The sequence below is a fragment of the Cynara cardunculus genome, unplaced genomic scaffold, assembly GCF_001531365.2.
Source record: "Cynara cardunculus var. scolymus isolate 2C unplaced genomic scaffold, CcrdV1 Un_Scaffold_1147, whole genome shotgun sequence".
Taxonomy (NCBI): domain Eukaryota; kingdom Viridiplantae; phylum Streptophyta; class Magnoliopsida; order Asterales; family Asteraceae; genus Cynara; species Cynara cardunculus.
This window is the reverse complement of record NW_020200689.1, coordinates 118,211-136,206: the sequence shown is the minus strand read 5'-3', so window position 1 is coordinate 136,206 and position 17,996 is coordinate 118,211. Positions and strand designations below refer to the sequence as shown.

The following is a 17,996-nucleotide window of genomic DNA, read 5'->3' as shown; positions in this document are numbered from 1 at the left end:
CATATTTAAACGACTCCACAAATGTATTCGATTTACACCAAGAGTAAATAACCAAGAAACTTGAGTTTTAAGATAAACTCAAAACCAATAAAGAAAACTACAAATATGACAGATCATAAACCATGAAAAGACAAAAAAATATGGGTTTTAAAATAAAATTTCAACTGTTTACCCTCTTTCTTGTCCAGAAACTCGGATTAAGGTTGAATTAATACATGTATATATATTTCAAAAAAACCTAAGAACATATTAATTCAAAATATATTATACAGTGCAATTTGGACAGCCTAACCCCAAAAATATAATATATATATATATATATAAATCGTAAATATTAAAAATATTTTTTCACAGTATATATAATATATAATAATATAATTAAGTCAAAAACTATTCAATATTGGACTCATTTCAAAGGTATTAACGAGACGATTATAATGGTGTAACTTGTTAAAATAACAATGTATTTTTTAAACATATTTTAATTGATATACGATTATATATGTTAATTTGATAAAAGTTTAAAATAAAACATTTAAAAGTAAATGACGTAAAGTAAATTAATTAATTAATTATAAAGGTATAAAGTGTAAATTTAAAATTATAATTTTAAAAAAATCGGTTGTGAGAAGATGAGTGTATGTGAGGGGGTGAGTGGATGAAAAAGTGAGTATAAAGAGTATTTTGGTCATTCAAAATTTTAAGACTTTAAGACTTTTGCTAAATTTACTTAATAAGATAGTATAGATAAAAAAAGGCTAAAAAATCAACACTTCGACATGGGTGGTGTTCATGGTGCGATTTACAGGCAAAACTACAACTGAAAATTTTCACAAACCCAAAAACCAAGCCGGACATGCTTCAAATCAGAGATGGAACACAAATAGACCGAATCAGCAATAGTGGAGGGGTCCAAAAGAATTTTATACTTAAAATCTTAATAGATTGGAGATGCTTCATTCTATCGGGGAAAAAAACCCAGGGGCCAAGACCCCTATGGTCATCCGCCTCTGCTCCCAATCATGAAATCTTGCATCACAAAATGCAATGTGGTTTACGCAGTTTGTACATAACTATTAAAGATCATAACTTTATGTGTACGATCCAACATTAAAAAGTAGAGGTCCACCCTGAAGTTGTGTTTGGTACGCATGTTACATGAGACGGAATGAGATAAAAAAAAATTAGTCTCATCATAGGCGGACCTAGTTAAGTGCCATGGGTGGCACGTGCCATCGTATCGTTTTTCCGCCGAAGGGTAAAAAATTTAGGTTTCGTGAACGGTGCAACCGTATTAATTTGTTGTGTGCCACTATATGCATTTTGAAACTACAATGAGAACAAGTTTTATTTGATATAAGTTGGTTTGCAAGGCTTTTATTCTACCCCACACCCAAGTCCGAATCATGTTAGTGTCATTTTCTTAGTCAAACGGTGCCACCATTTGAAAAATATTTCATATATTTTTTTTCTTATGGTCAAATGGTGCCACCGTTTAAAAAAAATTATAGGTCCGTCCCTGAGTCTCATGTTTGGCATAATACGGAACAAGAATAAGGTGTGACAAAAAGTTATTTTATCGGAACAAAAACATGGTTTTCTTTTTTCCACCAAAAAAGGTGAAACAATAGGGACAAAAACACTAAATTACCATCTTACCCTCGACCCTACTCCTAAATTACAAACTACCTCTAGACACCGGTAGACCTAAGATTTTTGCTAAGCAAATGCACCTTTACGTTGTGTTTGGAGTTTTTTTTTTTACCAAGGAAAAAAGGAAACGGGAAGAAAAATACGGGAAAAGAAAAAGCTGTCGTGTTATCGATGGAAAAGAAAATAAATGGAAATAATACTGATTTTCTCACAAATATATGATTATAAAAATTTATAAAATCACACATATATCTGTAAAAACATCTTCCATTTCCTTTTCTATTATGTTAAAAACATGAACACTTAGGCCTTGTTAGTTTTTCATATAAAAACTTTTATCAGTCCCTTATGTCTGAATTGTTAATAGGTAAGACCATTCAAACTGCTTTATTTTTTCAATTTTTAAAAGACACTTATGTCTTATTTTTCTCTTATATAGTAAGAGGTAAACTAACATCTTATTTGCCATTGTTCTTCAAATCATCAACAACAACGTTTCTCAACCGACCATTTATCGCAATAGATCTTTACCAAATCAATCATCACCTCTCTCAATTAATATATTTTAATATGATGTAAATGTGTTAAACACCGTTAATGACATATTTTATTTTGAATGAATGTTAATTATATAATTTAGCTGTAAAGTCCGTAATGATGATGAATAAATATGTGAAATCGTACAAATTTATCTATTGATTCAGATTTCAGACTTCAGACGTTCATCGGTTTACAAAAACAAACAATCTTATTGATTCAGATTTCAGACTTCAACACCACCTCTTATAAATCAGAAGTGAAATAAAACTTCAGACTTCATTGTTTCTTAAAAAACAAACATCACCTTAATTTTTTCTTCGTTTTCATTCCATCTCAACAATACATACAAAAAAATTATTTCATTCTCTTTCTTTTCTTTTACTTTATTTTTCGTTCCTTTTTCTTCTTTTATTTTCCTTTCAAATTTGAGAACACAATGTTAAGGTAGATCAAAGGTATACAAAATCATTCGACAAGTTTTAGCTGAATTCCACCGTTTCGAGGGAATTTCAAGTTCTTTTTTATGATTTTGAGGGATTTTTCCCCTTTTTTGGTTGATTTCAAGACCCTTTTGATTTTTTTGATTGATTTCACGGGAAAATTATAGATCTCACAATTGGACGGTAAGACTAACATCACCTGCTACAGATGCCCGAAAGTCGATTCCAAGCCGGGCCATGACGGTCCCAAATCCGTCCCTTAAAGATCGGGCTGATCGTCCCCGATCTTGACTACAAATCCTCTGACTGATCCTAGGCCCGATAACTGATCCCGGCCCAAATCTGGTTCTGGACCCGACCCAATTTTAATTCTTTTTACGTTTTTTTTTACATAAAAAACGTATTGATGTTTTTTTAACTACAATTTTTTAAATTCAATATTGAAATACATTTTAAATAATGTATTTAAACTTTAAAATTTTGAAGAAAGATCTTGAATACTAGTATTATAATTAATAAAAAAATTAAAAATTAAAAAAATCAGTCGGCTTCTAGACCGGACCTTTAAATTCCATAATTTTTTCTAAACAAACTAAGAGACTGTTTGACGGTTGTTGAATGATTTGGTGTAGAATGATTAAATGGTCAGAGTGATTAAGAGACTCTCATGATATAGTGTAAAATGAAATATAATTGTTCAATAATTGTTTACAATGGAATTAGAGCGCTGAATGGTTAAGGGAGACCCAAGATACAAAATCATTCACAGGGTTTTAAAACCATTAAAAGACATTTTTTTTTTGCTAAACAAGATTCATCTCTTAACGATTCAGATGCTGTCTCTTAATAGAACTATTAAGAGGTAAACAAACAACCACTAAAACCATTTGACCATAACCGGTTCTTACCGATCTCATTTGGTCCCAAGCCGAACTTGTCCCAACTGGGCCATCTATACCCCCCGGCCCACCCAAATACTCCCCACTAAACCTATGACCCGGCCCGTGACCCGGCCCAAGATCTAAATCGAAATTCCATTATTCAGCTGAGGAGCGCTTAGATCTCAAATTCAAAATTTCAAAATTTGGGGGAGCATCTCGTCCCTTTCTCTCTCTACTGGCTAACCCTAACCCTGATCTTAACGTTCCATTTCCCCCCAAATCGAACACCAAATTATTTGAATTTCTATCAATCTTTTTTTCGCCCAAACGTCCGTATCAGTTTGATTCTCATCAATTTGGTGTAATTTCAAGTGTACATTACAAAATCCTCCATCTTCAACTGGTGTTGAAGAGCGAGAGTGAATCAATGGCTTCTCGGAACCAAAACAAGCCTCCTGCTCCACGCAGTCCTTTAAACGTAAGCACACATCTTTCTTATATGTGTTTGTTTGTGCTTGAGTTGGAGATTATGATTCCAATATTGAACTCGTTTGTTTTGTGTTATTTACGTTTTGAATATCATTGAGTTCTCTTAGATTTACCGAGAAATTGAGCTGTTTCGATGGTGTTTTTGGGTTTGTGCTTGAATAATGTAAAACTTAGAATGTCGTACTGTAATTGGTAAAATATTTGATTTTGTACTCTTGGATAGCTTGTTAAAGTTGATGTAGAATTCTGTAGTGATTGGGTATATGATGCTAATATTACAAAGGTAAATGGATCATATGAGCTACTCATCCTTCTAGTATCTTGAAGTTGAATATTGTTTTTTATTTTTTTATTTTGTTCATATGTCATCCAGTCATTGTAGATGCTTATCTAGAACTTGAACGTTTTCAAAACTGGTCGAAGAAAAGTATACATGGAAAATTGCCTCCTGTGACTTCTCTGTCTGAGTGTCTGATCAACATTAAGTCATTGTTTTTTTTTTCCTTGCAAATTGACAAAAGCAATTGATGATATGTGAGGAAAGATGATGCTCTAATCACTGGTAGCGGCTAGTTAAAGCTTAGTCTTTCTCATTGTGTTGTTAAGCTACCCATGCATTGTGAAATTTTCCTCCCTTATGGACAGCATGTTGAAGCTTCAAAGATGTTTTTATTAATATCAAGTTAATCATATGACAATGCTACATGAGTTCATGCTTTTACATATGAACTATGATCAGTATATGGTGGTTTTGATGCGGAAACATTAGCTTTTTTGGTAGTTTGTTAAACTAAAGTGCTTTCACACTTCAATGCTCAAAAGTGTTTGAAGTCTTGATGTATCACTGAATTTCATGTATAGAAGGATGAAGGGCTGCTTAATTGCACCACACAGACTTCTTTGGCAATTGGGATTTAGAAGTTGGATGATGATATTATATTATTTGTAAATTGTAATTTACTTCATATGTGAAGATGCTGCTTGGGATTGAGTTACTGTTTTTGATCACATGCCGAGTATTTATGGCATAATTCTAGATGTCACATAGTGATCGGTTAACTTAATGAGAAAGGGCGGTGCTGGATATTTTGATTATGCATACAAATTCTGTTGCACAATGCTCATTTTATTTTTTCTTTTGTCCTCAATTTCTGGGTGACATGCAAAGATCCTCACATCATGGAAATGGCCTTTATTAAAACCCAAAAGGTGAAAAGAAATTGGCTAAGCAAATTGTTGTTCTCATTTCATGCTTGAATAACGTAATTAAGTTAGTTACATTTGACTAAGAATGTCTCTTTGCACCATGTTTTGAGTAAATCCTGTGTGTTGAATACAGATCCCTTTAAGGGTTTTTGTTTTCTGTTACTGATGTGTATTGGTGATGTACATGCAGAAAAATCGAGTTGTTGATGAAGCTCCTTTTGATAAGCGTAGGAAAATTGGCACTGGTAGGATGATGGCCTCAACCACTGCAAGTCGGGGAAGGCAAGCACTTGCCCCAATGAACAACCAAAAGGACGTTGCCGTAGCACCCTCTGAAACTGAGGGGTCTGAGTGTGAAAATATTGAATTTACAAAGGAGGAGGTGGATGCACTATTGAATGAGAGATTTAAAGGGAAAAAGTTTGATTCAAAGGTCTGACTTTTGTTATGTCATCTTATGCTGCAATTCCAGACATAATGCATATTGAGTTGCAGTGACCATAGAAAGAAACAGTATTTGTGCAATATTGGTGTTGCGATTCGTTTGTTCTTGAGGACTAATGTTATCATGATGTGTTTTAACTATGTCTTGGGCATCTTCTTTTGTATTTCCAGGGAAAACAGGAGTGGATGACAGAGTATATGAAAAAGCTGAAGTTTTGTATAAAATGGTTTCAAAAGGTCTTAGAAGACCTCGCCGAGGAAAAGGATAACTTGCGTAAGATGCTGGATTCTTCAGAAAAAAAATGCATGGAAGCAGGTTGTGTCCTTTGACTGAAGGTTAAAGTCATGTCATTTTAATACACAAGAAATAATTTCATGCTGACAATCTTTTATTTTTATTTACAGAGGCTGCAATGAAGAGTAAGGAAGAAGAGTTGAACACAGCAATTTCTAAATTGGAAACAAATATTTCCTCTTTGAAAGAAAGCTTGGCAAATGAAGAGTCTGAAAAAATTGTAGGGCTTCAAATCTAACAGCTCTGTGGATCTCATTAATCTTCTCCGATTGTTTCTTTATCTCTAATCTCTTGTATACATTCCTTAGAATGCCCTTGAGTGTCACAAGACAGAAAAAGAAGCCAGGATGGCTTCCGAAAAGAATCAAGATTTCTTAAAGGAAGAGCTTGGAAAGGCTGAGCAAAATGTATTGAAAGCTAATGAAAAGGTAATAAAAATAAGTGAAAAATACACAAAATTTGGTTCTGATTTCAGATTGTTTAGTCTTTGGTTTCCTCTGCTATTTCATTTTCAGGTGAAAACTCAAGAAGACATGTACAAGAGGTTGCAAGAGTACAACACAAGTTTGCAACAGTACAATACCAAACTTCAAAATGAACTTAAGGCAGCCACTGATGCAAACAAACAAGTTGAAAGAGAGAAAGCTGCAATATTGGAAAACCACAGCACCTTAAGGGGTCACTATAACTTGCTGCAGAAGGAGTTTACTTCTGCCAAAGTAAGCTTTTCCCTCATTTTTCTCTTATACATATCAATTGTGTCACTTAAAATATGGCAATCCTGATGCTTTGAGATAACTCAACTTTGCAAGGACTATGGTTGAAGTCTTCAAGTCTAGAATTTGACATGCATCAAAACTTCCTTAGTTTTGTTTTATAATTTTAAACGACTATTTCTGAAAGTTCAATATGAAAAGTGAGTGAAATATATTGCTAGTGTGCGATTCCACTTGTTTGACAACAATCATTTGATAGAGTCATACCTTCGTTCTCCTATTAGTTCTGAACCATTGTGCTTACATATGAGAGGTAATACAAAAACAGCTTAATTTCGTTTGACCTCTACTAACAGCTTGAGTTCAGCTACAATGCAGATGGAATTTAACAGCAGTTCAGTTAGAATGCGGATGGACTTAAATACCTTGATCCCAATGTGCCAAATATCAATATCCATGATAGTGTCATTTATTTAATAGCAAGTAATTGGTTAAAAACATACTAGTTGTTTTTTGGCTGTCTTATAACTTGGTAGAATAAGCAAGTAAGGTCTCACACTTTCTTAGCTTGCAATTTGACCCTGCTTTTCAAATGTTGTAATAGGATTCTCGAGATGATGCCATGAAGCAAAAAGAAGCTGCAGTGAAAGAAGTTGACATCCTCAGAGGGGAGTTGCAGCAAGTAAGGGAGGATCGTGAGCGACAATTATTACAAGTGCAAGGGTTAACTTCTGAACTTATAAGGTTCAGAGAAAGTACCGGGCGCACTGCCGCTGAGGTCGATAGTTTGCACTTGAGGTCAACTGCTTTGGAGGTTTGTTTGCCTTTTATTCAACTGATTAACCTCTCATTTTATGTACTCTCCCCGTCTCAAAATAACTGTCTGCATTTTTATTCTAGAATTCCAAAAATAAGTGCCATCTTTCCAATTCTACCCTTAATGAGACGGCATAATTCATTACTCCCTCTATTATTAAGGGTAAAGTTGGTTTTTAGTTAATTAAAAAGCGTACATTTCTAAAACTATGTGCTTTTTTCATTGTGGACATTCATTTTGTGAGTGAGAATCTGTTGTATGATGGCAAGATGTTAATGCTTTCACTTCTTTTTTAGGAAACTTGCTCATCTCAAAGAGAGCAAATATCGGTACTGCAACATCAGTTAGCGGCTGCGAATCAAAAGCTTAAGGTGCATGTTTCTTTGGCTTCATCTGTGTCCACTGTGTCATTAAGGTTCTTTAAAAGCCATTTGCTTATTCTATATTTCCATTTAGATGGCTGATTTATCGTCATCAGAAATAAGGACAGAATACGAGGAGCAAAAACGTATTGTCTCTGAGTTACAAGATCGTTTGCGGGATTCAGAAACTCAACTTCTTGAAGGGGAGAGATTGAGGAAGAAACTCCACAACACTATTTTGGTACTCTTTTTGTCATCCAACACTTAGCTCTAGGCAAATAACTTAAGTTTCAAGGTTCATTTGGGCTTGACGGTCTTTAATTGCAGGAGCTGAAAGGCAACATCCGAGTATTTTGTAGAGTCCGGCCTTTGCTGCCTGATGATGGCCCTGGAGCAGAAGCCAGTGTCTGTTATCCCACTTCAGTAGAATCAGCTGGCCGAGGAATTGATCTAGTTCAAAGTGGTAAGGGTTCATTCTGATGGGTTTGCCAGCTTGTTATAAATGTGGACAAATTAAAATTGTTAACAAATTTGAACTTTAAACATCATGTACTTTATAGACACCTTTGTTCATATTGGTATCCTTCTCTTTTGTTGGACAATGATCACATCTTTCAATTCTACAGGCCAAAAGTATCCTTTCACGTTTGACAAAGTGTTTGCGCATGATGCATCTCAGCAAGAAGTCTTTATGGAGATATCACAGCTAGTGCAGAGTGCACTCGATGGATATAAGGTTATTAGTTTTGCATTCTGCAAACTTAATGGCTACTAGGCTTTTTTTTTCAATAGTTTTTGCTGTTTTCATGTGAAAATAATTCTTCTTTTTAATGTGAAAACTAAGGAATTGTTACTTATTTCTAGCTTTGACTGTGATCAGTTTTTTTAAAGTTATGGTCTGCTAGAAATGTGTCTGGTTTTTCAGCGTTGAATACGGTTTTAGATTTGAATAAAATTATAATCATCTCACCCTTGAATTACTTTAATCATTCCAAAGGCAACAAGGACCAACTTCTATTGTACTTTTGGTATGCATCCCCACTTGTTATTAATCCCTCCATCTCAAAATAAGTGTCAACTATCAAAAGAAAGTGCCTATCTGTTAATTCTATCCCATAATTATGAGATGAAGAATTTGATTACTGCCTCGATGAAGGTAAAATTGTCATTAAGTTAATTAAAAGTGCGATAATTACATATTTCTAAGACTGTATGCCTTTTTTTATTGTGGACATTTTTTCCTGGAACAAAGGGATGTAATAATTACTGGTATATCCGTTCATTGTTTGTTTTCTTTTGTATCATCAAATAAACTCGGTATAAAGTATTCATTTGTATTTAACAGGTTTGCATTTTTGCATATGGGCAAACTGGCTCTGGTAAAACATACACAATGATGGGTAGACCCGAAGCTCCTCAGCAGAAGGGTCTGATCCCACGCTCTCTAGAACAGGTCTTTCAAACAAGTCAGGCCCTAGCCGCCCAGGGCTGGAAATATAAAATGCAGGTTATATATTCTTCTTCCTATTGTATATGAAACACACACAAGAAAAAAAACATGTGAAACAACTTGAATCCTAGCTTTAACTGAAACTCATTAAATGGTTTGGATCGGTTCTCACGATATTTTTTTGGTTTGCATTTGATTTCCCTTCGTATGTATATAAATGTCTCTTTTGAAATTATTATATACAATACACTCTTGAGGTCATGCCAACATTCCGGTATAAATACTATACTGATTGTAGGGTGTGATCATGGAGCTTATCGTTACTATTTTTCTCAACATGTCTAGGCTTCTATGCTGGAAATCTACAATGAAACAATTCGTGATTTGTTGTCGCCAAGATCAAGTAGTGGAGATGTTTCACGTACAGAAATTGGTGGTGCAGGGAAGCAGTATGTCATCAGGCATGATGCAGATGGAAACACATATGTTTCTGATCTCACCATTGTTGATGTATGCAGTATAAGGGAAGTTTCAAATCTTCTTCAGCAGGCTGCACACAGCAGGTATATATATACTGTATATTGTGACAACTCAGCTCCACAATTTTGAAGTATATAATATTTATATACAGAAAATACTCACCACACTCCTCACTTTTTAGTGAGGCTTGAACCCTTGACCTCCATGGAGGCTAGGATCTACAAGTAACACGAATACCGTTTGGCCAATGACCCTTTGGTCTATTTTTTACATTTTCTGTCTTGTGGGGTATTTTTTTGCGTCTCCGGGAGCATTTATAGTAATGTGTAGTTGATGTTCGGACATGTGACTTTGTGGGGAATGGGGATCATGTGATAATTTAGTGATGATTGTAGATTATATGGGGTGCGTTTGGAATGCAGGATGAGACAGGACATAACATAACCATTTGCTGTCCCACATTTGGCGTGACATTAGACTGGGACAGGATAAGACAGACAAAAATGCATTCTTTTTTCCACCAGAATAGGTGGATCAAAAGTTAGGGAGATGGGACAAGATAGGTATATGACTAAACATCCCATGTCAATTTGAAAGTCTGAAATCTTCCACAATTCTTTCAAGTTTCTCCCGCCTACCTCTCTCTCGCCCGTCCAGCCTGAGTCCTGTCCATGGCCGTCTGTATACCAAACACACTTAGAGTTTAATGACCTTTAGATGAACTGGGCTCTATCATACTGTGGCCTGGACTTGGCTGCTTCTGAACACAAATAGGATGATTTCAAGAGTTTTGGCTGCTGAGTTTATATGATCTTATGAGTTCTGCTTGTTGATTATGTTTATTCATCACCCAGGTCTGTTGGGAAGACTGATATGAATGAGCATTCTTCGAGAAGTCACTTTGTATTCACATTAAGGATTTATGGAGTAAATGAGGTAACATATTACTCCCTTCGCTCTAAAATAAGCATCCACATTTCTATTTTACTCTGTCCCACAAAAAGTGTCCACTTAACCTTGTGGGGGTTAGGGTTAGCTCAATTGACAATAACGCTTGAGCTTTTGGGATTCTCCTTAGAGTTCACCAATTTGAAATCCTGTATGGCCACTAGGGATTTTCCTGGCTGTTTCTCCAGGCCTCTGAGATCAGTTGAGGTGCACGCAAACTAGCCCAGACACCCATGGTTAAAAAAGTGTCCACTTTAAAAATAAGTGCATACTTTCCGATTCTACCCTTAATCATGACATGACAAAAATTCATTACTCCCTCATTATTAAGGGTAAAATTGTCATCAAGTTAATTAAAAATGTAATACTTACACATTCCGAAAACTGTCTTTTTCATTGTTGACATTTGTTTTGGGACGAAAGAAGTAAAAAAGCTGTTGAAAGCATGTTTGATAACTCAACTATATTGACACACTTCCTTGTGTTGGTAGAGCACCGAGCAACAAGTTCAAGGCGTTTTAAATCTTATTGATTTAGCGGGAAGTGAACGACTTTCGAGAAGTGGAGCGACAGGAGAACGATTGAAGGAGACTCAGGTCCAAACTCGAAACTTCTGATTGACGTTTTTTACGTGGAAACGACACGATAATGTTTATTTTTTGTGCCTTTTATGTATTCAGGCAATCAACAAGAGTTTATCTTCGCTGAGTGATGTTATTTTCTCTTTGGCAAAGAAGGAAGATCATGTTCCATTTAGGAATTCAAAGCTTACATATCTTCTTCAGGTATATCCATTCTGAAAATCCATCATGTTTATTGGAAGGTTGTCCCGGGCTATGCCGAGACTAATTTCGGCAAATTATGACCGTAAGACATCAACTTTGATAAACTTAGTGACCACAATTGTGTGGACGCCTGGAAACCTATGGCAAATGGGATATTCCACCACATCCCGTGGGCCTCAACCATTACGTCACAACCCTTGTGATATTTGAGTAAGATCTGAAAATGAATCATGTCTAGGTGACATAGATATCGATCTAGTTATTTTTTCTAATTTTTTAAAAAAATTATTTTTTGATGAACTTTTATTATAATAACCAACCACTAGGGTTGTGGAGCTCTGGTTAAGGCTCACGGAGATGTAGTGGAAATCTCATCATCACCTGGTTACGCTAAATTAGAGATTTTGGAGATTTTAGAGATTGACTTTTAATAATTTATTTTATAAAGATTACAGCATAGCTGTTGGAGATGCTCTTAAATGACCTTTTATGAAAGTCATTTTTAAAAATGATTCATTGGTTTAAGTTGCTCATTTTTTAAAATAGCGAGCACGATCTTCAATTTTTATAGCTTTACGACTTTCATCTGATCTGCCTCTAGCTCAAAATAGTCTTCTTCCATAAAAACTTAGAAATACACTATAAGGTCATTTTTGCAAAACGAGCTTCTAGAGAAGGTTTTCCTGGCTGAAATAGCTTTTTTCATGTGATATAATACAAGCTTTAACTTTTATTCCGTTTGTAGCCTTGCTTGGGTGGAGACTCGAAGACCCTGATGTTTGTGAACGTTTCACCCGATCCATCATCCGTGGGTGAGTCTTTATGCTCGTTACGATTTGCAGCAAGGGTGAATTCTTGCGAGATTGGGATCCCACGACGTCAAACCATCCGACCACTCGAGAAAGATTCTCGAATGAGTTACGGATAAGCATTCAGTAGATGTATTTGCCAAAAGGTTCATATGCCTAATGACATTACTAAGTATTTGTTTGTTTGGATTGAGTGCGAAAATGTGTGGTTTTAACAAGAGAAGGAGTTTGGGAATTTGGTTTGTGTAATTTGCTGTAACTGATGTAGGTTAGTAGTATTCTGGCTTCATCCATTTGTAATATTCACATATGAATGAATGATTAAATGGTAATACCTGATTTTACCTTCTTATGGTTTTATTTATATGAATAAAAAAGAAATTAAAAAAAGAGTTTTTGTTTAAATAATTTTTTGATTCTTTTTAAATTTTAATTATGTTTTGTCATGACTGTAAGAAATTAGTCTTGATAAAATCGGTCGCTTTTTTTTTTGTATGTCTGAATCAAATTTTGGACAAATAGTATATTCTAGCACATGTTTAATTAAATTTTATTTTTTGGACGTATAATATATAACACACATATATATATATATATATATATATATATGGTATATTTCAAATGCAACTTTATTCATTTGTACAACCATTGTAATCTAATAAATTGAGATATTTATAGAAATGATGAGAGTTTATATATTATGATTTAAATATTTATGCAAGACGAATAAGGTTCATTAATTATGATCATCAATACTTTATATTAACAAACAATCAAAACTTTTATAAAATCTCATATTCATCAAATTAAATGGACGGTTGAGATTGAGTTGTATTGGTTGTATAAACGTAAATAGTTGTATAATAACCCACCTCTCTCTCTCTCTCTCTCTCTCTCTATATATATATATATATATATATAGGGGTCTAATCAAATGAGAACTAATTAGTTTGTGGTAACTGTGAGAACCAATATTAACCACAAATCAATAGATAAATTAGGAAATTTATAATTTTGGCAATTTTGAATTAAAATATTAATGTTAGGATATTTTTGGTATTTTAAAACTTTCCTCCCTCCTCTTTTCTCTCTCCGGCCACCGTCCTCCGGTGATACTACAATGGTATCACAATGCATCAYATATGTGCTTGGGTATCACATTGATGTCGTTTGTGTGGTCGATCGAAGATGTAACACAGTGGTATCACTATGCATCTTATATATGATTAGGTATCACAATGTATCTTTTGTTTAACAGAGTCAATATTTTTAGGTATCACAGTGGTATCACCGGAGGACGGTGGCCGGAGCCCGGAGAATGGTGGCCGGAGAGAGAAGAGAGGAGAGAGAAGAGTTTTAAAATACCAAAAATATCCTTGCATTAAGATTTTAATTTAAAATTACCAAATTTATAAATTTCCTAATTTATCTATTGATTTGTGGTTAATATTGGTTMTCACAGTTACCACATACAACTCAGTTCTCCCTTGAATAGACACACACATATATATATATATATATATATATATATATATATACACATATATATAGGGTATATTTCAAATACAACTATGTCCATTTGTACAACCAATACAACCCAATTAATTAAGATATTTATAGAAATGATGAGAGTTTATTTATTATGATTTGAATATTTATAGAAGATGAATAAAATTCATTAATTATTGATTAATACTTTATGTTAGAAAACAATCAAAACTTCTATGAAATCACATATTCATCAAATTAAATGGACGGTTGAGATTGAGTTGTATTGGTTGTACAAATTTAAAGGGTTGTATAATAACCAACCTCTACATGTGTTAAACAGGGTCTTCAATTTTTTTGTCAATCTTGACTAATTCTAGGATCCAGTAGAACAGACACAAAAATATTGAGTGGTTTTGTTGACCTTTAAGAAAAATCCTTTAAAGGCCCAAGCCTTATTGTCAGTTGAACTAACTCTACAAGATCTTTTTGATTACTATGAAGCCATTTTCATTTAATTGGCAGAAGATAATGAACTTATTTAAAATCGTATTTAAAGTTATATACTTATTCGACCTTTGGGTTATTTAGTTAAATTATCTCATAATCAAATACTTTTTTTTAACTCCATGACCTTATAACTATTTTTTTGTACATTTTTTTTATGAAATCGACAATCTTCTATTAAGTAGAAACATTTTCAAACCTTAAAAATATATATATATATATATATATATTACAAATTTCTATTATATATAAAACAAAAAGAATAAAAATATAACCACAAGGGTGGTGCCTGATTGGTTTGAGTTTGACTCTAAAGTTCAAAAGTACCACGAGGTCCCAGGTTTAAATCCAAGGAGAAATAAAAATCCCTTTGTGGCCACAGGGAGGTTCAAATGTGGTGGTTCCAGACTATCTGCAAAGCAGATGGTCATCTTGAGATTAGTCAGATCGCATAACGGGTTGAATAACCAGATTAATAAAAAAAAAGAATAAAAAATATGATTAAGGAGTTTTCTAACCCCACCCCCTCCTAACAAATTTATCTACCCCCTCCTATGTTAATGGACAAAAAACAACTAAATGACAAATCTAAAATATTTACATTTTTAACTTTTTTATATTTTAACTTTTAACCCTAACCTTTTTTATATTCTAACTTTTAACCCTTTACATTTTTTACATGTTTTATAATGACATCTTTTATATTTTTAATTTGTATTATAATTATATAATTAAATTAATTTTATATTATTATTAATTAATAAAATATTAATAATACATATTTCAAATATAAATTAAATTTATTAATTTAAAACTTCGATTTTTCATGTTAAATCAACATATTCACGAGTAAGAGTACGTTCTATATATTCTTCATATGCATTGAATCTATGTTGATACGGGACAATCCATGTACTTGCATCTTCAAAACGATAACATGTCCAATGGTGCGTAAGTGTGGGCATTGGATATTCTCCATTTAATACCACCTTTATGTAATGGTTACCATTAACATGCACTATTGCAATTGCCACATGTTGAGATGACGATGGAGGTTGTGTCCTAAAAGGTAAGTATGTCACACTACCTGCCATATTGAGAACATGCAGTATGACATTGAACCTTGAAGCCGTTAGAATGCCCATTTCAGGCATAACAATCCAATGCGCAGCTGGTGCGAAGACGCCTTTTTGGAAAAAATTTAGCGCTTCGTGAATGCGTAAGCACTCATTGCCAATCACATAAGAGTAATATTGTCCATACTCAGTTAGTTCAATCATTAACTCTTTGCGGATATTGTCCCATTCGTCTTCATGACCACCCAGACAAGTAGATATCACTCGAAATCCACAATTTCCATCGCCTAATACATCTTGTATTTGTATGATGTATGGATGAAATAAACTCGGGATTTGATCAAGATACGGATGTCGGGKGGTGGGTTGTCGTTGGAAATAGGAACTATGCCTCGYTGATTYTTGATGCCCCAAATCTTCAGAGTTAATAATTGATGGCACGTTAGAACAACTACGTCTACGGTCTTCAATAATTCTTTTATTCAAAGCTTGACTCTTTGTAGATGGACGACCACGAGTGGTTCTATGAACCGAGGGTTCATCGAACGGTTTTGATGACATTATTATATCCTTCAACTTTCTGAGTAAGCTTTTACGACCATGATACAACTACTTATTGAATTTTTCTTTGAACAATTGAACTTCAACATCACATCCAATCTCGTCATCTTGTGTGGACACACATGGTGAAAAATCAAGTTTTTTCCAAAATATATCGATTGCATCAAGTGGAATGGGTATGCCTTGACATGTATACAGTGCTTGTTCATGAGCACAAGGCAACCCATGACTTCTACGCAATTTACAACCACAATTTTCAGAAAATACGCTAGTTTGGAAAGACCGTTTATTTTCAGTGGAAATCATATCAAGTGCATGAAATGAAACAAATCCCCACAAATTTTGAAAGTGTGAGTTTCCAAATCGGTGTTTCCTAACGTTCTACATTGTTCAAAACTTGCTTTAATCGATGTGTCCTGTGACTGGATTACTTGATGGATGTGAGATAAAATTCTTTGTAAGTCTGCTCGGGAAGTTTCCAAAAATAATTTTAGTTTGGAATGTTGGCTTTCAACTCTGTTAGTTGTGTGATTTCCAAAGTTTAAAACCTGATCAATCCAAGCAGATACAAACATTTCTTTATATGGTGTCAACCATACATTGTTCAGGTAATTCATATGTCAATATCTTTATTAACAATGATTAAACTATCTTATATCAAGAATACCTGGATAGACGAGCAGATTTTCTTGAAGTTGTCCCAAGTTGTACGTGTACCATTCCTGATTTTGAGATTCAAGTAATTGCAACCATAATTGACAAAAAAGTACTCCATGAGTGCGACTCGTGAATCGATGGTCTACAATGTTTCAAAATATTTTGAAAGGTTTGCCATCTACAGAGTAACTGTTTAGCACCCGGAAATACCACTCTGCATGCTTTAATCAAAGCCAACTCTCTGTCTGTGACTATGACAGCTGGGTAAAAGTTATCGCATATTTTGGATTTTAGACAATCTAACGCCCAAGTATAATTTGATATCTTTTCTTGATGCATGAAAACAAATGCTATGCAAAATGTCAGGTTGGTCGATGTTACACCAACTATCTCAAGAAGAGGCATGTCGTACCTGAATAATAAATTAACAAAATAATGAGTTGGGCTTGACATGTTGGGCTTGACATGTTGGGCTGATAGATCTTCAACTAGTTGAGCTTCAGTTTCATTCAGCCGCATTATATATGCATGACCTTCCATATATTATGCAAGAACATGATTATGTGCATCGCATACCACCATCAACGTCCACCAACTATGTTTAGCCGAAAATAGCGCTATCAACTCAAATGGACATCCAATTTTTTTTGTTCCCGTATGACGAATGAGAATTTTTTTTGTAAGCTCCGCCGTGTTCACACATAAACACAACTTTATAGACATTCCCATTTGGCTTTGCCTTTGATCTTTTCGTAACAACAACACAACTAACTGAATGCCCCACATTGTGCACCCACTCAGTTATTTCTTCCCGAGAATTGAACACCTGAAAAAAAAATTATAACTTTCATTTATACAAGTAAGTATTAATAAACCTAAATATCAATTAACATAATATTGTACCTCGTTGGTGAAAAATTCTGGTGTTGTTATCAAATCTTCTCCCATATTTGATGTATATTGAAGAATGAGAGAGTTATATATTGAAGAAGAATGAGAGAGTTATATAAGAGAGTTATATATTGAAGAAGAATGAGAGAGTTATATAAGAGAGTTATATAAGATAGTGAAATATCGAATGAACTATTCATTCGTTCGTTCGATATATATATCGATTTTTTTTACTTTATTTCAAATCAATAACTTTACTTTATTTCAAATCAATAACTTTACTTTATTTCAAATCAGTAACTTTACTTTATTTCAAATCAATAACTTTACTTTATTTCAAATCAATAACTTTACTTTATTTCAAATCAGTAACTTTACTTTATTTCAAATCAAATTATTTTTACAATTATGTAAACGTGTACACATGTTAAAACGTATATTCCTAACGTATTTTGTACTTAATGTCGATATTATTGTTCATAATGTAACATGTTACTTGAT

General features: G+C 33.9%; 1 protein-coding gene across 1 annotated transcript; it reads left to right on the top strand.

The window, feature by feature from the left end:
* Window positions 1-3,941: 3,941 nt before the first annotated feature.
* Window positions 3,942-12,654, top strand: LOC112502253 (kinesin-like protein KIN-14C). The gene is made up of 17 exons (XM_025106120.1): window positions 3,942-3,992; window positions 5,400-5,642; window positions 5,825-5,969; window positions 6,059-6,168; window positions 6,257-6,376; window positions 6,464-6,667; window positions 7,269-7,478; window positions 7,778-7,852; window positions 7,938-8,084; window positions 8,171-8,306; window positions 8,470-8,579; window positions 9,189-9,350; window positions 9,639-9,856; window positions 10,628-10,709; window positions 11,213-11,317; window positions 11,402-11,506; window positions 12,252-12,654. The coding sequence occupies exons 1-17, from the start codon at window positions 3,942-3,944 to the stop codon at window positions 12,432-12,434; spliced, it is 2,406 nt and encodes an 801-aa protein (XP_024961888.1). The 3' UTR covers window positions 12,435-12,654.
* The last annotated feature ends 5,342 nt before the right edge of the window (window positions 12,655-17,996 follow it).

Excerpts from the sequence above, each read along its gene's own strand:
- LOC112502253 (XM_025106120.1), top strand. The coding sequence starts at position 3,942 with ATGGCTTCTCGGAACCAAAACAAGCCTCCTGCTCCACGCAGTCCTTTA. Across the intron at positions 3,993-5,399 it reads CTCCACGCAGTCCTTTAAAC|AAAAATCGAGTTGTTGATGA; the intron begins GTAAGCACACAT and ends ATGTACATGCAG. Across the intron at positions 9,351-9,638 it reads GCTGGAAATATAAAATGCAG|GCTTCTATGCTGGAAATCTA; the intron begins GTTATATATTCT and ends CAACATGTCTAG.